At 50.4% G+C, this 24,390-nt stretch overlaps 1 protein-coding gene across 3 annotated transcripts in view; it reads left to right on the plus strand.

The window, feature by feature from the left end:
• PUDP (pseudouridine 5'-phosphatase) overlaps window positions 1-24,096 on the plus strand; it is a 142,324-nt gene extending 118,228 nt beyond the window's left edge. For all 3 annotated transcript variants that reach the window (XM_019624651.1, XM_019624649.1, XM_019624650.1), the window contains one exon: window positions 23,824-24,096. In XM_019624651.1, coding sequence (XP_019480196.1) covers window positions 23,824-24,081 — 258 coding nt within the window. In that variant the 3' untranslated portion in view covers window positions 24,082-24,096. The remainder of the gene's footprint in view (window positions 1-23,823) is intronic.
• The last annotated feature ends 294 nt before the right edge of the window (window positions 24,097-24,390 follow it).

Here is a 24,390-nt window from a genome sequence, read left to right on the forward strand (position 1 = left end):
CCCCCGACACTTCGGCAAGGTTGCTGGTAAGGATCCAAACGGTCTTGTCTTCATGGAAAGGAAATTGGGTTTCCTCCACCTCATTAGATGTAAAAGATTTCACCCCATCTCTTAAAACGAGGGACGGCGCCGAGAGATAAGCTGCGGTTTGCATAAATCAAAAACACCGAAGCGTTGAGCACGAGTGTGCAGAAAGATAACTTTTAGCAGTCATTATAATTGGTCTGACGGAGCGCTTACCCGTTATCTGCTGTTCTTTCTTAGTTATTACCGATTTTCTGGGACAGAATGGATAATTGTGCTGAGGAATTTGAAAGTAAAATGTGGCATTTGCATAAGGGTTTCACGTTCACCTCTGCACCTCTCAGCTTGGTCGGGTTCGCGCTGGGGAAAAAAAAAAGGCCTTATGAAGGTGGTTGTTACAGTGAGTGACATAATTCCCGGGAACCTTGACCTCAAGAGGGTAGCTTGCTTCCTTTTGCGAGGTTTGATCCTCCCTGTGGTGTTTCCAGCGGAACAAGCGCTCAGCTCCGCAGAGATGAAAGGATGGGGGGTGAACCAGGTCGACGGATGAGACAGGCATTTCCAAAAAGGTGGCAGAAAAGAGAGAAATCCATGTCCCTCAGCCCGCACGATGAGGAGTGGCCGGGATTTCTGCCTGGCAGGTGTGATCCTGGGAGGAAGGTCCTCCCGACAGGAACCCTCTGTCCTCCTGCAGGTGCTTCATGTAACAGAGGACGGCGCTCAGGTGAGCCTGCTGTTGTCACCTGTGCAACGTGGAGCCACAGGTGACTCTTGTAGGACGTGTGGTCTTCCGGGATGCCTTCACTCTCTGACTGATCCTCTGAGTTAATGAGCAGTGGCCGGCTTGGGGACCAACATTTGAGAAGTTCTTCCATTCGGTGCACACGCAAACGCACGCGCACACGTGCATGTAGTCATAAGCATGTATGTAAGGAAGGAAGAAGTGATGCAATCAAGGTCTTCAACGAGATAAGCGAGGGATGCGTGTTTGCTAATTGGGGCGTGAAACCACCTAAGAGGGAAATACCTGCAGCATTTTGAACATGAAAGGTGTTTCAGCGAGAGAGTTTTATAACCGACTGGCTGTACCTGAGCGTACAGGAAAGGTAGGGAAGACGCGGAAAGGGACGGCTATTTACCTTGTTTACCGTGGGGCAGGGCTTCTGGGCTCCACAACATGCGTCCTGTTCTCAGCCCCAAACGTCCGTGGCTTCCAGCTGACCACCTTCATCTTCCCGGCTCCCCGCCTGGAAGATCTGAAATTGTCTAATTTGTGCTGACTTTCTCCGTAGCAATTAGAAACAGAAACCGAAATAGTAAAAGCCATTAGTGTGTTGGCTCGGTACTGTTCCACCCTACGGTGTGTAACAAATCTACCTAATTATCCCCTCAGCGTTAGATGTTTTTTGCTTTCAGATGTGACACGGGCTCCATCCTTCACCTCCTTAGTCCTTATCTCTCTTCTTTCAGTAGCAAGCATCTCAGGGCTGGGGGCCATGCCCTCTGTCGCCGTTTAGTAACTCTCCTCCCCTCCCTGGCCAGTTTCAGCCTGGGGCCTGGCTTCTGGTCCCGTCAGCTCCGCCCCCAAACATTTCTCACACGGTCCAGCCTGTAGGTGTCCACCAAGTGACAAGAGCAGAGGCGACCTGATACCAAAGCCATAGCTGCACAGGATTCTAAGCCGTACGACCGCTGAGGGTCCCAGCGCCAGTGTCACCCCTCTCCGTGGGAGCTCTCTCGGGTCAGGACCATGTATGAGGACTTGCGTTTCCTTCAAAGAGAGGGAATTATGTCCCCGAGTTCTCCACGTGATTTCCTGAACTCAGAAAAAAAGACAGGGTCGCTTGTCCTGGTTGCATCATTGCCGCTCTTTTTACAGCTAGGGGCGCTAGAAAGAATTATTTTCTTCGTATCCGTCGGTGGTCAGTGGCAAAGACCATTTTTGGAAAAAAAAAAAAAAGAACACAAACAAGCAGGGTGCCAGTTACTATAAAAAAGGGAACGGTTTTACACATGGTGGAGCATTTCTCAGCTGGAGGTGACGGAGGCTGACTTGTCCGAGGAACGCCGGGCCAGAGGGCAGACTTTCCTGCCTCCGACCGAGTTGGTGGCAAAAGGAGGTTATTGTATAGGAAGTGGAGAAATGCCGCTGCAATTTACGGTTAACGGCTCCATTGTTGGTAGCAAATTCCTGTGTGATGACATGGCTTTGGAAGAGAGCAAAACCCAGTCACCCCACAAGCTTACAGACACATGGCTGAACGGGACACTGCAATGTACTTGTTCCTAAACGGGGTTTGCCGAGGAGAAGCGGCATAAGTTAGGAAATGTATTCCTCGGCTCGTGGCAGGTCCACCTATGAAAGAAAGAGAAGAAATATCAAACCAGAGGAGACAAACGTAAAGAAAGGGAGCCAGGTGGCTGCCAGCATTCTTACATCCAAGTGTGGGGGTCCCACGGTCTAGATATGAAATCTAGAGCACAGAGCCCGCTGATGCTTACTGCAAAGGATGCCTTGTCACCGTCTACTCGTCCGCAGAGATGTCTCACGTGAACGTCGAACATAAGGGAGATGACAGGAAGCTTGTACAAGAGGTAGTTTGGTTGACTTGTGTTGCGTTTTTTGAGACATGCTGTACTCCCTATTTCTACTTGAGCACCCTGATATTTACCAGCCAGCGTCCAGCTGAAACCCCGCACGGCTGGCTCTCTGGACCATGCTGACAAGTGGATGTGCATGAAATCCACCCCCCGGGGAGATGCCTGGAGTGCCCGCGTGCTTACAAAGAACACATCTGTTAGAACGCCTTTCACACCGACAGTTTCTCACGTGCCCATTTGCTAAGAAAAGTGCAGTGGCCCTAAGAAGCCTGCCGTGTAGACACTCGTCTCAATCCCCTGGTCGTGTTCCTCCTGTGCAGCTGCCCTGCACCCCTGCAGTGCTTGCCGCTGGTCCTCAGCTCTAGTTCAACACGTTGTTACGAAACGGCTACGTGGCAGGAGGGACGCCGCCATGAACCACGCAGGCCGAAACCCACGCCGTCCTGAGGCTGACTTGCTAAAGTGGGAGGCAGTATGAGTGCATCAAATAGACGGCGTGTTCCACGGTGATGAGTCCCAAGGAGCACAGATAACGGGACGGAATATGGGGTGTCAAGGCCAGGGTGGAATAGTAGGCGAGGGGTCTGGGAGGAACCCCTGAGCTGGGTATTTGCAGATGCGGAAAGGAAAGACCGGAGTCAGGCACGTGGGTGTCGGGGGGAGGGCAGCTTGCACGCAGCAGGAGCGGGCGGGCAGGCTCTGTGCACATGGGGTTTGGGGGGCAACGACGGTGCAATGGGGGCTGAAGCCCAAAGGAGAGCATGTGAGTGGCATGACGTGCGCCCAAGGGGTCAGGATGGGCCCCTGGTGTATGACCTTGAGAGTCAGAGGAAAGCCTGTGGGTTTCACCTTGGACAGATGTGGAGCCAGGTGTGGGAGGTACGCGCCGAGATGGTTCATGGCGTGTCTCCCCATTGCGGCAGGCCATCGGCATGGGGACGGGCAGCTCGTGGTCACTGTTGAAGCATGACAGACCACTCTGGGCAAGCTCTCAGTGGTGTCAGGACGACGGGGGGAAGTCGTTTGATTTGGGGTACGTCTTGGTGGGTTTTCTCGTAGGTTGGATGAGGGCTGTAGGGAGAAAGAGGGGAACTAGAGGTGAAGAGACAGCTTTCTGGCTGAGCAGCTGGAGGAAAAGTGTAGACTCAAGCAGAAAGCTGCACAAGCCACGGGTTTGGGAATGCGAGCAACGTCCGTTTTGGGTACATCGTCAGTTCTCTCTAAGTGAAGGTGTCATTTGGGGTGATGCTATACGGAGCGTGCCGAAACAACGTAGACACACTTTAAGAACGGAAAAAACTGTATTAAAATTGTCACAGTCAATATACACCGATACCAAAAGGTGACTGCAAGTTAGCAATGACAAGAGGTGCTCAAACTGGTTCCCATCAGCGTCCAGACACTTCTGATGACGGCCAACGACTGCTTGAGCAACGTGGACCCAGGTGTCCATTTGTATACATTTTTTTGCCCCCCCCCTGGTATTTGTGGAACTCAGGGGTGGGGTCTGTTTGGAGATACAAATTCGGGCGTTTTCAGTACGCAGGTGGTATTGAAACCCAGGAGCCTGAATGACTCACGTAGGGGTGAGTAGAGATAGAAAGAGATGCGTACAGGACTCAGCCCTTGTTTTTGTGAGGGACAGGAGAGGAGAGAGACAAGAAATCAGACGGAGAAGGAGAAATTCAGGAGGCAAATAGCAGAGAGCGAAGGAAACTTTCAAAGGAGGAAGTGCACCCAGCTGTGTCCTAGGCCCTGGAGAGGTCAAGTTAGCAGAGGCCTGAGACGTGACCAGCGTTGGCTCTGAGCACTGCGCTTGTGGCGAAGCGATTGGGGTGGATTCAGGAGAAAAGGGTCGGAAAGAAACCGGACGCAGGACTGTGGACAACTCGCTCAAGGAATTTTGTGATGAGGGCAGTGGACAAAGAGCAGAGGTGCCGAGACACGTAATACGCTCGCCAGCCGGCAGCAGAGACGTCCTTGGGGAACCCAAGGGTTCATTGCAACCCGTCTGAGTTGCAATGAAACCCTCGCTCCCGTGTCGTGTGGTTTCTTTCCAGCGAGATGTAAGGAAAGGTGGTAGGATCAATGGGTGGAAGGTCCTGTTTGCCGAGAAGGAATGTAAGCTTCAGGTCCTAGAGGGAGACAGTAGGAAAACAGGAGGACGTGGTCTGGAGTGAGACATCGGGAATGGTTTTAGTGAAGAAGAGACACTAATGACAGTTACAAAGTGAAAGGTATGACCCCGTAGGTGTGGCCAGGGCATTTGTAGGGCAAGCCCATTGGGGGGTGGGTTCCAAAGAACGGTGGGCATGCCCTCAGAAACCAGAATTAGCATAAACACTGGGTTAAGCTGAAGACACGTGAGCCTCAAGGGATGCAGAAAGAACCCTGTTTTTATCAGCCTTCTGTGTGGCATTGTCATTTGGGTGTTAAGGTTCTCATTCCACAGAGCAGATTAAAGGAGAGCACGGAGGTGAACCACATGGGTGGCAAAGCTCATTTTGCGTGTGAATCTGAATCGTCTGCCTCCGTGGGCAGCGTAGGGTGAGGGGAGGGGGCGAGGGAGGCTTTGAAGGTCAGGATGGCGTAAGTCCCTCGAGATTCAAATAAGAGCACCAGATACAAAATGGTTTGCCCGTGCAGGCTGCCCGCCGGTGTGCTCCCACACAGTAGGGCTGCACGGATGTCCACTCCATGGGAGGGAAAGGGGCGTGGTTTCCCAGAGAAGGGCTGACCAATGGCATTGTCCCAGGAGGCTTGTTGCTTTTCTTGAACATGAAGGCATCACTGTGTTTCCACTATGCCTTTCTTTTAGATGTCGGATTGTCTCATTCCGTATGCATGTGTTGGCTGCACGTCTGCAAGGAGCTGTGCGACGGAGATGGGAAACCAGAGCTGAGACAAGCGCAGATTGATAAGGCTGGGATCTTATCAATAATGAATGGGTCCCTTGTACACGTGTTAGAACACGGAAGGTGTTAGGGAGGGGAGGTTTAGCTTTGATGCTGGTCATGGTGCACGTCTTAGCCCGAGGCCTGTGGTTTCTCTGCAGCAATGATTTCGTAGGCGTCCCTGACCTGACGTATGGGGCAGGGCTTCTGTTTGTCTTCTCTCTGTTTGTGTCCCTAACACCGAAACTATACCACGGGCCTTTCCTTGCTTGGGGTGATACTCGCAATTCATCAGCTTGGGCACAAGACACGTGGTCAGGTGACATTTTTTTCTTAACTTTATTGGGGAACACTGTGCCTTTTCCAGGACCCATCAGCTCCAAGTCAACTTGCTGTCCTTCAATCTTAGTTGTGGAGGGCGCAGCTCAGCTCCAAATCCAGTCACCATTTTCAATTTAGCAGCGGCGGGGCGCAGCCCACCCTCCCAATGTGGGAGTCAAACCGGCAACCTTGCTCAGAGCATGCGCTCTAACCAACTGAGCCACCCGGCTGCCCTCAGGTGACTTTTTTATTATTGCAATCGTAACCCCTTCCAAGAGTTCTTCACGAGTAAAATCATTAAGTTCTATTTCCCAGTGATTCACATGGAACCACTCACTTCAATCATTACACAGGCTGGACACACAGAAAGCTGAAGCAATGTGTGTTAGTTTAGAATAAATAAGAATTTTAAGTCAGAAATCCACAAGGCTCGTTTTCATCGTACACCTTCCCTACTTTATTTTTATTTTATTTTATTTACTTTTAAAGATTTTTATTGGGGAATTGGGGGGATGGGAACAGCGCTGGGGAATTGGGGGAAGGGGAACAGACAAGTTGCTGTCGTTTTTTTGTTCTTCAGTCTAGTTGTGGAGGACGTTGCTTCACTGGCCCAAGTTGGCACCATCATTGCGCTCTTCCCGGGTGAGGCAGATCAGTCGCCGGCCTCTGGACGGCCGCTCACGGTGGCTGCTGGCCGCTCACGCTGGCTGCTGGCCACACACGGTAGCCCATGGCAGCCCACTGCCACAGGGGCTGCAGCCTACGCCGTCGCTGGCGACTCACGGCAGCCCAGCTCCAGGTTGAGCTGTTGTTCAGCATCTTAGCTGTGGAGGGCAGTGTCACTGGCCCTCATATGTGGGATCCGAACCGGGGCCCTCTGGTGTCCCAAGCCAGCTCTTAACCATCGCGCCACTCGGCCGGCCACCTTCTTTATTTTTAGAGTTTTTGTTTTTATCGATTTCTCTTACTGTTTTGCGATTTGTTTAGTAACTTGGTGTTTTCAAACATGCTAATTTGACTACAAAATGTAGGAAGTTTTTAATTGAAAATCATATTCAAAGTGCTGTAAATAAAATGTAAGAAGAAAAACATTCATGGCATTTTTGTTTGTCTCCTGCATTTTTAAAAGGTATTTCTATGCATGTTTTCTACAAACACAGAAAGAATGAAATGTTCTGTGTTTTTTTATGAATGTTGATCTTCGTTTTTATTTTTCCTGGAAAAACTCTGCCTAGTCATAGAAGCGATAATTTCGTGAATTGTTTTATCAATGTGTTTCTGTTACCATTAAGTGAAAGCAATTGATGACAATAATGCTAACCGTTGAAGTGAGCTTACACAGTACAGTTTCTTCAAAGTAAACAAGCTTTTCAATAAAAGATGTTAAAATCTAATCAGAACACTAGCTATATTGGTGAACAAGGTTATGGATTTGCAGGGTTGGCTCAGCAGCCCTCACACGTCATCGGCAGCCCCAGCTTTGCCTGTCCTTCTGCTCGGACATCTGTGTCATGTGTCTGTTGGCCTTGTGGTCACACAATGGCTGCTGTGCTTCTGGACATCACAGCCACATCCCAAAAAAGGAAGAAATGGGCAAAGGAGCAAAACAAGCTCAGAGACACATACTGACTCTTACCCTTTTGGTAAACTTAGTAAACTGGAGAATCAACTCATTTTTATGGGTTTGTTTATATTGCATTATGTAAATCCATTTCTATGACTACTCTTTTTTTTTTAAGATTTTATTGGGGAGTTGGGAGAGGGAACAGCATTAGGGAATCAGGGAAGGGGAACGGACAAGTTGCTGTCCTTTTGTTCTTCAGTCTAGTTGTGGAGGACGTCGCTTCATTGGCCCATGTTGGTATTATCATCGCACTCTTTCCGGGTGAGGCAGTTGGTTGCCGGCCATTGGACAGCGACTCATAGCAGCCCAGCTCCAGGTCGAGCTGTTGTTCACCATCTTAGCTGTAGAGGGCGCAGCGTCACTGGCCCTCATCTGGGATCCGAACCGGCGGCCCTGCTGCTCAGAGCTCTCACTCCCAAGCCAACTCTTAACCAACTGAGCCACTCGGCCGGCCTGCCTATGACTGCTCTTAATTGCAGTGAAATCTGGGGATGTGAAAGAAGAGGGGAAGGAAAAAGTCTGGATGGTTTGGGGGGACAGGACACAGACTGTGTCATAGTCAGGTTCAGCACGACCTGCACATCATAAGAACTGTTTGACGGGCAAGACCCGAGTCCCAAACTTGCCGATGCGATTTTCCATGATAGCCCGCCCTCTCTCTCTCTCTCTCTCTCTCTCTTCTCTCTCTCTCTCTCTCTCTCTCTCTCTCTCTGTGTGTGTGTGTGTGTGTGTGTGTGTGTGTGTGTGTGTGTATGAGCCAGGAAAATACTTGGCCAGATGGATGACCAGGTGGAAATGCATATACATGAGTGTGTGCTGGTTAATTTTACATGTTAACGCACTGGATCGAGAAGCGTTTCCAGATGGGACTAGCCTTTGAGTCAGAAGACTGAGTGAAGCCGATGGCGTTTCCAGTGGGGGTGGGCCACGTCCGATCTGTCGAGGGCCTGACGAGAACGGGAAGTGGGGGAAGAATTTGGGGGACTGGTGGAGCTGGGGTGTGGTCTTTGCCTCCCCTCAGGGTGCATCTGAGAGCATGGGCTCCCCGGGGTGTCACGTCTTCACACCGGCTTTCCTGGGCCCCCCGCTTACAGGGCACGTTGGGGATGTCTCAACTGTCCCTAATTGTGGGAACCAAATTGTCGTCATATATGATAATATGTCCTCTATAATAGGAAGGGTGTGGAACTGTAGTATATAAATGTATTATAATATGTGGCATATTATTACATATTATTTCCTATAATATGTAATATGTTATATAGTATATAATATATACTTTAAATATGTAAAGGATATATAACATAATATAAAAAAGGATATGTATAAGTGAACATATGTAAATATAAATTAGATGTAATAGATGACTGATAGATACATGATAATAGATGATAGATAGGCAGATAGATGATAGATAAGATAGATGATATGTAGATAGATAAGATAGATGACTGATAGATGGATAGATAGATAGAATGCATAGATAAATAGGTAGATGGATAGAGAGATTAGATAACATATATTAGATACATGGATAGGATGGATGGATAGATAGATGATAGATAGATTAGATAAGATATATTAGATACATGGATGGGATGGATGGATGGATGATGGATGGATGGATGGGTGGATGGATGGATGGATGGATGGATGATGGATGGATGGATGGATGGATGGATGATGGATGGATGGATGGATGGATGGATGATGGATGGATGGATGGATGGATGGATGGTTGCATGGATGGATATGCTGGTTCGCTCTATCCGCACGAACGCAGCGGGGATCCCGCAGTGTGCAGGCAGGTGTCTGAGTCCTGGGAGACGCTCGGCCAGTTGGGCCATTTAGCAGAATGCATGAGCATGAGAGACGCAGAGGCCCGTTCTTTGGTTCCCAGTTCAAATGGGTTAAAACCCAGGCTCTTGAGAACACTTGCTGGATGGCCTGGGCTCAGCTATGAAAAGTCTCTTGAACTACCCTTTCCTTTTCTGTGAAGTGGCAAGAATAATCTCTGCCCCAGAGATTAGGAATATCAAGTAAAGCCGCATATTAAAACCCGGGGCCATCATCCTTTAACAAAGAGATGCTTTTATGGACAAAGTAGCAGCGTCAGAGTTATCCACTGAGAAGATTTTGAATGTCTCTCGTTGAAACAGAGCCATTTAATCACATACTTAACCGAGTGCCTCTTTTGTTGTGAGGTAGGGTTAGCAATTACGCCAGCGAGCGTCTCTGCTTTCAAGGGTCTTGAAACGTATTCAGCAGACAAGACTAATGCACGTGGGCAAAGGGGGGAGGCGCGATATTATCAAGTGGGTCCAGGTAATTCTGTTTCCTTATCATTACACAGCCAGCTCCTTCACTTCTGCCCTTCTGTCATCCTCCCTCCGTCCCCTCCTCCATTCCTCTTTCTCTCCTTTCTCTAAGGTCAGTCATCAGTGAAGCATCTGTTTAAGCGGCTGTGTGTGGAGAAGTGTGCGCGTGTGTGGGAACGGGGCGCCTTCACCAATCAATTAAAAAAAAACTCCTCCTGGGACTTTTCACAAATACACATGGAGGTATATCGCGCTAAGGACCAAGACACGCTCATTACTTCAACACGCCAAAAAAAAAAAAAAAGTGAAACAAAATAGCATCGAAAATATATCAGTACTCAGTTTTTTATAATGACTGAAAGCCTACCATGTATATATGAGTTGGACACACGAAAACAGAGTTTAGAAAGACATCCCAACCAGCCCTTCAAAGAGCCCTGTTTAGAAATGGCAATCCAGAAATAGTTGTCTGGTATTGTCTGAAAATAGTCCTGACATAGTTAAAGGGATTTCATTGGAATGAGACACGCCTGAGGCAAAAAAAACACAAAAACAAAAACGTAATCCTGGGAAGCTATGCCACCTATGTGGATAGGAACCGAGCATTCTTTGTGATTTATGGAATTACGTTGTGTGCATTGAGTTGTGTTTACAGATGTGTAATAGATAATTTTGTATTCCGATGAGGAAAAAAAACACCAGATTGTGAGCAAGTTGTAGGAAAGCAGTCGTCTTCCTATCCAGGAAAGATGGGAGTGCCGGGGTGACGGTAGCCCCAAAGTACTGGGAGACACTCTTCACGTGGCTCTTGGAGAATCATCTCCATGCAGGTGCTTGTCTTTGGTCCAGGAGAGTCAGGCGAGGAAGCAAGGAAGGACGGGGTGGGGGGTGGGGAGTGAGGAAGGAACGGAACACTGCAGGACGCACTTGGACCCGTATGCTTGCCTGCAGCTGTGTGAACCAGCTTGTCTTAGATGGCGGCCACTTCTGCCACGCCATTGCACGCAAATGGACAACATTGGAAACGGACCCTGCAGGGCATGGAGAATAAAACCTGCAGGTCCCTCTATGAGACTAAAGAGATGCTATTCAGAGACAGTCCTTCGGCCAGCTGCACCCCAAAAAAGAAATGGAGTGTTTCCCTGGGGGAATCTATTCTGTCACCGCTGGAGGCTTCTGGCCGTTCCGTGTGCAGGACGGAGGTTCTGTCTGCAGGTTACAGACGCTAAGCATGAAAGCAGCACTGCTCCACGGTCCCTCTTTCTTTTTAGCCTGCTTTAGTTTATGGGCCCTGAGTGTGCTATGTCCTGGGTGTAGCTACCTTGTTTTTCTCCTGATGAGAACTGCACCCCTGGCGGGGAGGGAACCTTCAGGAATATTTGAAAGCACCTCGCTCTTATGACTTGTACATATGACTTGGATACAAGGAGGAGGAAATAAAACTAATGCTCTTAGGAACATACTTAGGCCCCAAGTGACAGCATTTGAAATGAGGGGGCTCACTGCTTTTGAAATATGTTTTCTGTAACGTCCGAGTGCCACCCTGCACACTTGAAATTCTGTCCCCCCATGAAGGGATCTCAAACCTAGAGTAATCTGGAGATAGCCCATGTGAACAGACATAGTGAATATTTTTTGGCAAAGTACTTTCGAGAAAGTTTCTGATGGAGGATTGGAGGGCATGAGATGGAAAAGAAAGCTCTTTTCAAAATCGGAAAATCAGTGTTTTATACAAGAGAGATTTTACATAATTGTCTCAATAACCTATTGCCACATTTCTAAAGAGGTTATTATTAAGGTGCCCTGATTATTAGGAGGAGGAAGGTCGTTTCTCAAAAGAGGATCTGGAAAATTTAAAACATTTCCAACAGTGTTTGCTTTATGAAAATCTATAGGATTTTTACAGTGCTGGTTTTTGGTTTTTTTTTGATAACTTAGTAAACTTTGTAAATCTAACACGTTTTACACATTTTAAATGTATGTTATCTAATACATATAAATGCTTGTTTCATTGATCCAAATCAGAGACATACCTGTATTGTTGTTCCAGGGGTAAAAGGAACGAGTTTCTAATAATCTAAGAAATACATAAATATGTCATCTGCTTTTACCCACTCATTCCATTTCTTGCAATTATTCACGGTTTGTCTAAAAAAAATAAGCCCCTGGACATTTGCCGAAGTATCACTTATAAAGATGAAAGATAGGGAACAACTTACAACCCTAGCGCCTTGGCAAAATTAATTCTGATCCATTCGTGTTGTAAATTATGATGCGGAAATGATTTATTGACATAGCAAGGTGTTTATGGTATTCAGGGAGCATTATGGAAACATTTTGCAAACTCTATCAGCAAACGTTCGCCGAGACAGTGACGGATATAAAGCTGTGGGCCGTAATTGTTTCCGGGACAGGGTATCGTGAGGTTGGGTCAGGCAGTGTCACTGAGCATTCGGAGGCGCTAGTGACCGAGCTCCGCACTCGGACAAGCGACTTATTATTATGCTAATGGGATGGAGCCCCATAAAGGTGGACGTGAAGGCTTGGGGTGTTCCCCCCAGCATGCAGTCCTCCACCCGTTTTGCCACACGTCATCTCCAGGAGGAGTTAATACTGTCCAAGCCCCCACTCCCCGCCCCAGGAGGGGACAGTGAGCAGTTCTGCATTTGGGACTTTCCCACACTCCATCCTCTGCACGTGTGACCTTGGCTGCTTTTCATCTGTACCCCTTAGCTGGAATTCAGTGTAACTGAGTGTACCAACTTTCAATGACTTCTGGGCTTCTTTCTGGAGAACTGTTGGCCGTGAGGGTGGTCTTGGGCAGCTCTGAACTTGAGTGCCCATCGGAAGAGAGGGTGGTCTAGTGGGCTGTCCCTTCACGGGCTGTGCATCATTTTTAACATTTCGGACTACAAAGGCTCCCACATAGAATGGGACATGTGAGAAGTGCTCAGCTGTCATCTGTCTCTGCCCCCGGGGAACCCTATGCCAGCTGTGTGCAGGACATAGGCTGTTTGGCACCCAGAACTTGCCCTTTGCTGGAATCAAAGAAGCAGCCTGTCTGGGCATGCACCTGTGACCATGGCTGTGTCGTCCTGGGTGGCCCTGGCATGGTGACCGCGTGCCTCAGAGCTGGAGACCGCTGGCCACGAGGGCCCCCAGTGACACCTTACACCCTCTGTCCAAATGTCTGACAGCAGGAAAGCCTGAACCAGCCCCTGGGGAGACGGGCACATGGGCCGGAGTCCCCACTCCCATGGAGCGTGGAAACAAGACATGGGACAGTAGCTGCCCAAACACTTAGGCCGCTTCTCCACATCCTGCTTAGCTCGTCCTTAAGCCCCGTTTTCTGATGGAGCCGGTACTCTGCACCTGCTCACCATCCCTGTCTTCCGGAGAGAGACTTCCCTGCCTCACATCTGCCAGCCACGTGGCCACAGCTGCACTTGTGTCTCCAGTTTTCCTCTCCTTCCCTTGGTGAGGTTATCCTGGAGTTGGCCTTGTTCCAGGCCTGCTCCATCCACGTAATGGCTTTTCCTTACTGTGGGTCAGCTGGAACTCTCTTCCGGGATTGTGGCCATGAACAAAACAGGTCTGGCCTCATGCTGTTTCCATGGTGATTGACACACAATAAATACACAGTTGTCTGGTTACCTCGAGTGCAGTGTGGAGGATACAATGTGTCGAGTGCATTGCAAAGGATACAATGTGTCAAGTGCCATGTGAGTGATACAGTGTGTCGTGTGAAGGATACAATGCGTCAAGTGTGGCGTGAATGATACAATGTGTCGAGCGCCATGTGAAGGATACAATGTGTTGAGTGCCATGTGAAGGATACAATGTGTCAAGTGCCATGTGAAGGCTGCAATGCCTCCAGTGCCTTGCAAAGGATACAATGTGTCAAGTGCTGTGCAAAGGATACAGTATGTTGAGTGCCGATGGAAGGATACAACCTGTAAAGCACCAGGGTGATGAGCAGAGCTGAGGGTGGAGCGGAGAGTGACTCCATAAGGAAGTGAAGTTTGAGTCGAGACCAGTAAAGTGAGGGCACCAGGGTACCGAACAGCTAGAGGGAGAGGGCTGTGGTCCAGGGAGCCAGGAAACCAGGAGCGCTTAGCACATCCAGGCAGGTGCAAAGACACCATCCTGGACGCCATCCTGATGGGGGAAGGGATGGCTCACGGTAGTCTGGCGTGCATTTCTCTGCGGACCAGTGATGCTGAACACCTTCCCAGGTACTTGGTGGCCACCTGGCTGCCTTCTGTGGAAAACTGTCTACTCCAGATCTCTGCCCACTGTTTTAATTGGGTTGCTTTTTAGTTTGTTTGTTTATGCTATTGAGTTGTTTGAGTTCTTTATGTATTTTGGTTATCAGCCTCTTATCAGATATACGATTTGCGAATATCTTTTCCCATTGCATAGGTTGCCTTTTCATTCTGTCGATGGTTTCTTTCACTAGGCTGAAACTTTTCAGTTGGATGTGGTCTCACGCCTTTATTTCTGGCTTTTGCTGCCTGTGTTTTTGGTGTTCTATCCAGGACATCACTGTTAACACCAATGTTGGGAACGTTTCCCGTGTGTGTGTGTGTGTGTGTGTGTGTGTGTGTGTGTGTGTTTTCTAGGAGTTTTATGGTTTTAGGTCTTATGTATAAGTCTTTCATTCATTTTGAGCTTATGTTTTGTGAGCAGTTGTAATGTTGGGGTCCTATTTCATTCGTGGTGTTATTTTGCATCCAAACAATATATTGTACGTGTTAAACATACACAATGTTATATGTCAGTGACCCCTGGATTATAATATCAATGTAGCTGGGAAAAATGATGAAAAAAAATATATAACAGGGAAAAGAGCAGCCTGCCCAACCAGGGGAACAGACAAGCAGTTAGGAGCTGGTCCATCTAATCACAGCCCCACCTGCCACGTGGGTTAGGCCGTTGCATTTGCCCTGTGATGGAAGCGACTGGTGGTGTTTGCGCTGTCTGAGGTCCTCACAGCTTCTAAGTGGGCGGCCATCTAACTCTTTGGGAACAGGCTGTGGTTGGGTTTTGTTTTTTCCCACCTGGAATTGGACTGGGATCACTGTGCCCTGCTCTCAGCGTCATTTATGCCACCAGCCCCTCTGCGTGTTGAGGCCCCTTCCCGGCCGTCTCAGGTCCTTCCCAGCCTCCACTCCTGCCTCAGGTCAGCCCCTCACTCGTGCCTCACAGGTCCCTTCCCCAGAAGCATCCAGCAGCGCTCCGAATGTCGTCCAGCAGGAGCTGGCGTTGCCAAGAGCCGTGCTCCCTTGGGGACTCTGCCCGGAACACATACGCGGATTTCGATTCTCACCATTTCTCTAAGCGCAAAGCAATTCTCCGCGCAGTCACAGGGGCGACTTCATCCTCATGTCTTTATCACCTTTTCTTCCCTTCATCTGGTTTCTGTCTCTGGCGGCTCCCTGTCCCTGGGAGCTGTGCTGCAAACCCTCCCCTAAGCTACGGAAAAGCTGTGCCCACTGGTGTCAGGTGTCAGCTGCCCCATGGTTGGAAGCGGAGAGGGCTACCTGGTCAGAGACGCTCTCTGGATGCTCGGTCGTCCCGGTGAGCTGCAGGCCTCTCCAACCTGCCTTATTGTCACAGAAGTGACACCTTGTGCCCCAGAGGCACTGGATGGTAATGCACGTGGCATGGAGGTCTTTGAAGGGTCCTGGGGAAGGGGCCGGGGACAGGTAGCGAGAAGGCCACCATTCCAGCCTTCAGGGACGGAATACATTATGTCGGAGAATGCAGAGGTTGCCTCCTCATGGTGGATGAGAAGAAAACACTTTAGAATAATCTGAGGGCATCATGGCCCATTTAATAGAATCAGAGGGGACATTGCTAAGGTTATTGCTGAAAACGGTTTCGAGGTACTCCATTCCGCCTTAGATATTGGGTCTAAGTGTGTTACAATAGTAAATATCATTACTGTGCCTTACAGCGTAAGAACCTTCATGTACATCTTTCCCCCCGCCCCCTTTTCATTATAACTGTGAAAACAGTCCATCTTATGCCCTTCTCTGTGTTGTGGTGTCCGGGCTGCCTGCAGTACAGATCTCTTCGGATCGTGTCTGCCACGTGTCGGCCAGTCAGTAGCATCACCCGAATTTGGCCCCTGAGTGCATCTCAGAAGTAGGCAACTTATGGTCACTCAACCAGGACATGTGACAAATGAAAACGGCAGCCCCTGTCAGAGCTGTGACACGTCCAAGCCCTCTCTCTTCACATCCCATACTTTTCCCAAGAAAGACAGTTTTAGCAGTCAGCATCCACGTCACTGCTGCTGTGACCGTTCAACTCGGCTCTTTCAGGGATGTCAAGCACAGTTTGCCGAAAAATGTTAGGAACCGCTTTTAAGCGGAAGGCTGGCCAAGAAGTGGAGTGAAGAAAGGGTTCAGGGATGGATTTCTTTAAGGAGTCTGGGGTGGGCGTTGGCCGTGGGGCCCCCACAGCAGTGACCGGCGATGCTGGCATCCAGGAATCGGAAGTGAGACAGACCCCGGCAGCAGGGACGGGCGTGAGTCAGTGGAAAGTGGAGTGTATTTGCTCTACGGACGTGCCCTCCGTCCCTCACTGCTGCCCCGCTCTCTGCCCCAGCAGGCTGATCTGCACAGGTGCCCCCAGACGGCGTCTGTCCTCCTGGCTTCCTGGTGGGGTGGCCAGTGGGGACCCCAGCTGGGCCGTGAGGTGCAGAGAAGCAGGAAGTCAGACTGTCCCCAGTCCCCAATGACCTCCCTTCCCGGGCTGGCACTGGCTGAGCCCCTCGGCCCAGTGTCACCGCGTCTCTCAGAGTGGCTGGGTCCGCTGCACACCCCTTTCATTCTAGGGGGAGACATGACCTCTTGCTTTTGTCTGCTTGGCCCGGGGGTTCAAGCCTTCTGCACGCTGCTGGCCCTGAGTGATTGCACTGTCCCACAGCTCCCCTGCACCCTGACTCCTCACCTCACCACTGTGGGCATTTGAAGGCGTACAGCTCTCGTTGGCGTGTGTTCACGTCGCCCTATGCCCTGGGGGTCGTTTACCGGCTTGCCTGGCCCCTGGAGACACCAGATGCCAGTAGCACCCCTGAGCTCCCAACTCAGCTGTGACAACCAAAAACTGTGTCCAGACATGGCCAGCCGTCCCCGAGGGGGCAGCCTACACCCACACGTGTATAAATAGACCCTTTGCTGGTAGGTCCTTCCCTTGTCACTCGGTCGACATGCCACTGAGATACTGACTGTGCAAAGAGCAAACTGTAAAAAGACGAGGCCATTGAGTCTCGAGGGAGGGACAGGNGCTGGCATCCAGGAATCGGAAGTGAGACCGACCCCGGCAGCAGGGACGGGCGTGAGTCAGTGGAAAGTGGAGTGTATTTGCTCTACGGACATGCCCTCCATCCCTCACTGCTGCTCTGCCCCAGCAGGCTGATCTGCACAGGTGCCCCCAGACGGCGTCTGTCCTTCTGGCTTGCTGGTGGGGTGGCCAGTGGGGAGCCCCAGCTGGGTCGTGAGGTACGGAGAAGCAGGAAGTCAGACTGTCCCCCGTCCCCAATAACCTCCCTTCCCGGGCTGGCACTGGCTGAGCCCCTCGGCCCAGTGTCACCGCGTCTCTGAGTGGCTGGGTCCGCTGCACACCCCTTTCATTCTAGGGTGAGACATGACCTCTTGCTTTTGTCTGCTTGGCCCGGGGGTTCAAGCCTTCTGCATGCTGCTGACCCCGAGTGATTGCACTGGCCCATGGCCCCCCTGCACCCTGACTCCTCACCTCACCACTGTGGGCATTTGAGGGCGCACAGCTCTCGTTGGCGTGTGTTCACGTCGCCCTATGCCCTGGGGGTCGTTTACTGGCTTGCCTGGCCCCTGGACACACCAGATGCCAGTAGCACCCCTGAGCCCCCAACTCAGCTGTGACAACCAAAAACTGTGTCCAGACATGGCCAGCCGTCCCCGAGGGGGCAGCCTACACCCACCCGTGTATAAATAGACCCTTTGCTGGTAGGTCCTTCCCTTATCACTCGGTCGACATGCCACTGAGATACTGACTGTGCAAAGAGCAAACTGTAAAGAGACGAGGCCATTGAGTCTCGAGGGAGGGACAGGATGCTAGGAAAGCTTTAGACAGAGGTACTGCTGAAGAAATACGCAGGGAATGCATTTGAAAAGAAGGCAACATGGCATTTCTTAGCTGTAGGAAGACTGTGCTCATTTGCCAGAACCTTCGGTTTTCAGAAACGGAACAGTGCTAACACGTGTCACCTAGTTTGGAAGTATTTTTAAACTGTTGAAGTCACAGGAAGATAGATTTGGGGCAGAGATTCTGAAGCAGTTGCGATTTTGCTGCTCAGTGGACACGTGGCAATGTCTACGGCGATTTGGGTCGTCACACCTGGGAGGAGGGGCGCCCCTGTCACCTGCTGGGTGGGGGCCAGGGACATTGCTGAGTCCCCTACAGAGCACGGGACCTCCCTCATTACTGAGAGCCACCCAGCTCCAAGTGTGAGTCGTGTGGAGGTCGCGAGACCCTGGTCCAAGGGAACAGAGCTGAACTGGGGACCCTGAGACTGACTTCCAGGATTAGCTCACAAGCGATGTAGGCATCTAATTTAACTTTTGAGGTGTCACTTTACCCATTATAAAATGCAACGGTCAGAAAAAACTATTCGTAGCATCCGTTCCGTTCTCGCTCTCCACAGTACCAGCCCCCTTTGCCTAGCGATGTCTAAAAGTCTGAAACCAAGTGTTTGTTCTATTGCACCGGCCCCTCTCTGCCCAGCTCGGGGTCTCTGTAGCGATACATCACCTCTTAGAGTTAGATAGAGATATGGAGACAGAGGGAGGCATCGCATCCGGTGGCTTTGAAGGTTTCATTACAGCGAGACTATCAGGAAAACCGTTGCTTCTTTTCAGAGGAGTGGACGGTTATTATTATCGAGCATGTTATTAAACAGATTCGACCATAAGGCATACAGTTAAGGGTGAGGCCTGTGTTTTTTCTTCAAATTACTTTACAGTCGAGTAGGAGAGATAAGACAGGCCCATGAAAAGTTAAGTGGTGACACAGTTTTAAACCACCACGCCGACAAGGTGGCAACCGGAGACGTGGCTCTGAGCCGATGTCCATGCTCTCGCCTGTGGGTGGCCCGCTGATAGGAAATGTATTTCAATCATGGCCTTCAAGACGGTTCATTGCTCAGTGATGTGGCTTCTGCCCGCGACGGTGTTTGCTTGAATGTTTTTATGATCATGTTAAGTCAAGGTGTGTCCTGGTTTCGCAGCCCCAGTTATGTCTAGGGGGTGGTTTTCATCTGTACGGATCTCACATCATCTCTTACCATGAGAGGCAGACCGCTGCACCCCTAGGAGTGGTTGTTCAGCTGCTGACAGCCAGTCCCCTGTGTTGGGGATTCCCGTACCCACCCTTATGGTGCAATTTTAAAACACTTGGGCATCTGGTGTAATATCCTTCTGTCGGTAATGAGCAGGCCCCTCTTTAAAAAGAGAAAGCAGAGTCCCTTTGGGGGCAGTCATTTAAGAAGAAAAAGCAACGTCATTGTCTGAAAAGTGGACTTAATGACAGGGTATGCATTTTAGAGTCTCTCTCTCTCTCTCTCTTTCTCTCTCTCTCTCTCTGTCTCTCTCTCTCTCTTTCTCTCTCTCTGTCTCTCTCTGTCTTTCTCTCTCTCTGTCTCTCTCTGTCTTTCTCTCTCTCTGTCTCTCTCTCTGTCTGTCTCTCTTTCTCTCTCTCTCTTTCTCTCTCTCTCTCTGTCTCTCTCTCTCTCTCACTGTCTTTCTCTCTCTCTCTGTCTCTCTCTCTTTCTCTCTCTCTCTCTCTCTCTCGCTCGCTCTCTCTCCACCCCCTTTCTCTATTTCTCTTTCTCTTCTAGGACATGATATCTTAACCATGTTTATATTGTCCTTTGGGGTCAGGTAATTCTTTAGTGTGGGGGGCTGTGCTGTGCATTGTAGGATGTGTAACAGCATCTCTGGTGTCTATGGACTAGATGCCAGTAGCACGCCCTCCCCCAGTTGTGACAACCAAAAATGCCTTCAGTCATTGCCACATGTGCCCTGGAGGGCACAATAACCCTATTCATCAGCCACTGCTCTAAGGAAACATAGACTTTGGCATCTCCATTCCCCCACAAAAACCTGAAGGCGTAGTTTGAGAAGGAGACGTGTTTGGGGACTTAGAACCCCTTTTATCTGGAAGGGGTATTCACATTTCCTGTAACCACAGTCACATTCAGCGTGGTAGGGTAGGGACAGTGTAAGCTTACTAAGCTCAGTAACCAACCGATGTCACCGCGTAGGCTTACAACTCGTCATCGCTGTCGTAGTTCCATTTTCTGTTTCTACTTCCTGCGAAAACCGTAGTGAGTGTTGTCAATGTCTTGTCTGTCTTTCATTCTCACTATAGCAATCTTATCAGGTATATATTATGGCGACAACGGTACAGACAAGGGAACAGAGACTTAGAGAGGTCAAACAATTGCCCTTATAAAGGGGGCGGCCTGTACCACACTGGGTGACCGCTGGGTGTTTAGAAATGAGACAGAAAGGGCTCGCGGGAGCTGGGCAGGCTTCACAGCAGACACGGGTCTTCAGCCAGCCCTTCGATGACAAGGTTTGGATAAGTGAAGGCAAAGGGGTGGAAACTTTGCTTGTGACAGGGAGAGACAAACCTGGGACGCCCTGGAATGTCGACCTAAGGAGCATGGATTGTGTCCCCGAGGCGGTCATGGCCACAGGCTAATTGCATATTGCAGCTGCTTTCGGGGTCCTTCCACACCAGCGAAGAGCTGTTGTTATATGCATATCGAAATGATTGGAGGGGAGGGCGAGAACCAAAAGGAGATATTCTGGGACACACATAAAGGATTTGAAATGGAAATTTCAGTGTCCATAAATACAGTTGGATTGGCCCCCTGCCACCCCGGTCGCGCGTGCATTGTCTGCGTCTGCTTTCTCACTCCAGCAGCCGCGCTGAGGAGCTGGGACACAGACCATATGGCCCACGAAGCCGAAAATAACTCCCGTGTGGCCCTCAGCAGTGAGCGCCCGCCGACCCTCGTTTGAGTTATTTAAAAAGCACCCAGAGTTGCATTTGAGGAGCAGAAGCATGGACCCTCTCTCCCATCCATTAATCCATTGCGGCCTTTGGGCAGTCACTGTGGTAGCTTCAGGCAAGACCAGAAAACTCCTAAGTGCATTTGGCTTTGTTGTGTGTTTGAAACCTTCCAACACTGGGAATAAAAAACAATGGCTCGGCCACCGTGGACATGCCTTTTGGGGAGAGAGAGGGCGGGGTGTGTCGAAAGCTAGCAGGTGGAGCTGCCTCGCTCAGGGCACGCTTCCCTGAACTATGTGTGAAGATGGTCGGGGGTCATGGGGTCCCGGAGCAGCTGTGTGTGGGCTCCTGGGTCCAGAGGTTCCCCGAGGTGCTGTCTGCTGGAGCCAGTTCCACTGCAGGCGGCCGTATCACTCTGGAAGGTGCCGTGGGGTGGTCTTCAGGGTCTTTACCAGACTATCCTTAATAACAACACCAACACACTGAGCCCCTAACACTGATGAAGTGGTTCTCTCCGTGCATGGTTTGCACAGCTCATCTTCTGTACAAAACGTACGTACATTAAACCTACACACACATACCCATGTAGATATATGCCCCCGTTGTACAGTGGAGGCAGCTGGCGCACAGGGAGGTTCCAGGATTTGCCTGATGTCATGGGCCCCACTTCATGGTGGCCTCGGTCTCAGGCAGCCTGACCTGAGTCTGTCCAACCACGACGGGCTACCAGCCCGGAGAAAAGAGTGAGCATTCAGTGCTGCGCGTCCAACGGAGCCTTCCTTACGTTTCACGTCAAATATTACGCAGGAACTCAGCCTGCCCGGTCCATGTCTGGTCACAGTGCGTGCACGCGCGCGCGCACACACACACACACACACGTTTTCATGGTAGGTCCCACACATGTGTTCAAGACGTCACACCATGTTAAAGTATGTGACGTAGAAACCCAAACGCGCCACCGCCCCTGCTGGGTTACATCCCGAAGGATGTGTAAGTGGCTTAGCACTTAATTGACGCTCTTGCTCCAAGACGGCTTGTCTCCCCTCGTCCTGACTTGTCCACTTGCCTCCGGGAGGCCCAGGAGGGCGGGGGCCATCTGAGGATTAGGACAAGGAGTGGGGCTGTCCTTCAGAATTTCCCGCCTAAAACACAGAGCCGTACATCAGCACGCTGTGGAAACCTGAGTCAAACCTGCTTTGAAAATCAGCGTCGAAAGCGTTGAGCAGAAATGCACAAACAAGGGACGTTAAGCAACTGTACTTTTCACAAGTCAACCAAAAGAGCCCAATTTGGGACCAGCCCCCTTGACCGTCCTAACAGCTCTGTAGAAACAGGGCCAGAAGAGCTCAGAGCTAGAAAATTCTACATCCCCAGGTGCCAGGGTCACATAAAAACTTAACGCCATGGCCAGGACCCGTGATGCACCCTCTGTGAAGCAGAAAATCAAAAGGCAGCTGCGGTGCACAGCAGGAGGAAAAGCCACGTACAGGTGCAGGGGGCCCTCGGCCACATCACACGTGAGGGACAAAGCCAGCCAGCCCCACGTCACGGTGGTGTCCACCTTATACAAAAGCCTTTGTATAAGGCTTAACTTGCTTAACCCCCCAAATAGAGCTAGGGCGTCAGCAAGCGTCCAGGTTGGATGTGTGCATACATTGCACCGTTTCGTCTGCCCCATGGCAGCATTCAGATCCCAGGTCGGACCCTGGAGCGTTCAGACCGAGGGAGACACGTCGTTTCCGGTGCAAGTGTGTTCAGTGCAGCTTCACCACGAGCGGCTTCACCACGGCCGGTGTTCAAGTCAGCTTCAGACAGAAGGCTCACCAGAGACTGAATAAACCTTGACTGCCTCCACGCAGAAGCAGGAAATGAAAGTGCGAGCCAGTGCAAACGGCTCAGTGTGTGCAAACCTGGGCGGTGACGTGCTTCTAAGGAAAAGCCAGACACCAAGCTGCAGTCCGTGATGGAAGCAGGCAGCGAGCTCTGAAGTCTGCTTGTCACTGCAGTAATTGAGAGCAGAAAGGTTTGGAAGCGATTGTTTCCATGCCACAAGTTCTGAGTATAGTTTGAAAAAAAAAATTCCAGTGCGTGACAATATCTATGTTTCTTTGCTAGGGACTCAGAGTAAGTCTTCTGGCTCCAAAGTTTTTACAGCTGTTTTTCCAACCTCGTTTATACGGACGGCATTGACTGATATCACCTCCAGGAGTTTTCATCCGCAGTCACTGGCTAAGCCATTATTGCCACGCTCCTGTCTCAGTAGCTTCCTTTGGTTTCCTGGCACTTGGCAAAAGGCATTGTAACTGTTCCCTGGGACGCAGCAGCTCGGCCTTTGTCATCGGCAATCTAGGAATGTGATTGTTGGTGTTTTGGGGAAAAAAATGGGAAAAACCAGCGATGCGGGTCCAGAAAGAATGCGAAAGACAAGGCGGTGAAATCCAATAAAGGCAGTACACACCCGAAAGACCCAAGGGGAACAGGAAAAGTGTAGGTAATGCCTTTATTCACGCACCCACCTAATCAGGATTTATGCAAGGTGCCCGCTGCTGAGTGCCAGTCCGGGAAACAAAGATGTCGCCTGCCGAGACACGAGAGAAAAGTTCAGGGATGCCACGATCAAATCAGCCAATTCAGCCCAAAGGAAAAGGACAGTGTTAATCCAGAAAGCGGGGGAGAGAGAGGCAGAGCCAGGGAGCCCCACAAATTCCTAAGAACCAAGGACACACTTATATATCCTGTCGCATTCTTCACACAGCAAGAAAAAATTCAGCGTGCGGCCTCCGTGCCTGCAAAGATACGACTGCAGCGAGTTGGACTCGCAAGTCTCGTCGGCAGCGTCTCAGTCTGTTTATTGCACTGAGAACGCCCCTTGGGTCAGAATTCACAGTGCCTGTCGTGGGGAATCAGCGCAGGGGGTCATGTTTAATATTCCCTCTTTTCTCTCTCTCTCTCTCTCTCAAAACTATTTTCTGAGATGGTGGCTACGCCGGGCTCTTCCTTGCCGGAATCAGCACAAACTCTGCAGCCTGTCTTCTGTCCAGAGCACATCGCGCAGGTTCTCCGGCTGCTGGCGCAGCCTCTGACCCGGGGTGAACTGGACAACAGCAGGGCATCTTGCAACAGTATTGAGGAGCATCGTTTCTGGAAGGACCTTCCCGCCCGCCTCACGACCAGCCTCGCTGATCAGATTTCCGCCTCCTTTGTCACGGTCAGGCCCTGGCAGCTGTCCTGAAGTCGTTAATGAGGACGCCGGATACTGTCAGCCCCATTGTGTGGGTGGTGTGTCCGTGCGGTGCATCTCCTCTTGAGAATAAAATGGTCCCCCCGCATGTGGTAAATTGCCTTTTCGGGGAATGTTCACATCAGATTTCATGCAGCCTTCTTTCCCACATGGAACCGAAGAAAGATGGTCAGCGGTTGTCACACAGGCTTTCATGTTAGCAGCGTGGTGGCTTCAAGAAATTATCCCTTCCGAAATGAGTTTTAACACCTCATGCTTAGCAGACGACGCGGTCTCCGTCTCCTAACCTTTGTCAAATAA

The sequence above is a fragment of the Hipposideros armiger genome, unplaced genomic scaffold (assembly GCF_001890085.2).
Source record: "Hipposideros armiger isolate ML-2016 unplaced genomic scaffold, ASM189008v1 scaffold_598, whole genome shotgun sequence".
Taxonomy (NCBI): Eukaryota; Metazoa; Chordata; class Mammalia; order Chiroptera; family Hipposideridae; genus Hipposideros; species Hipposideros armiger.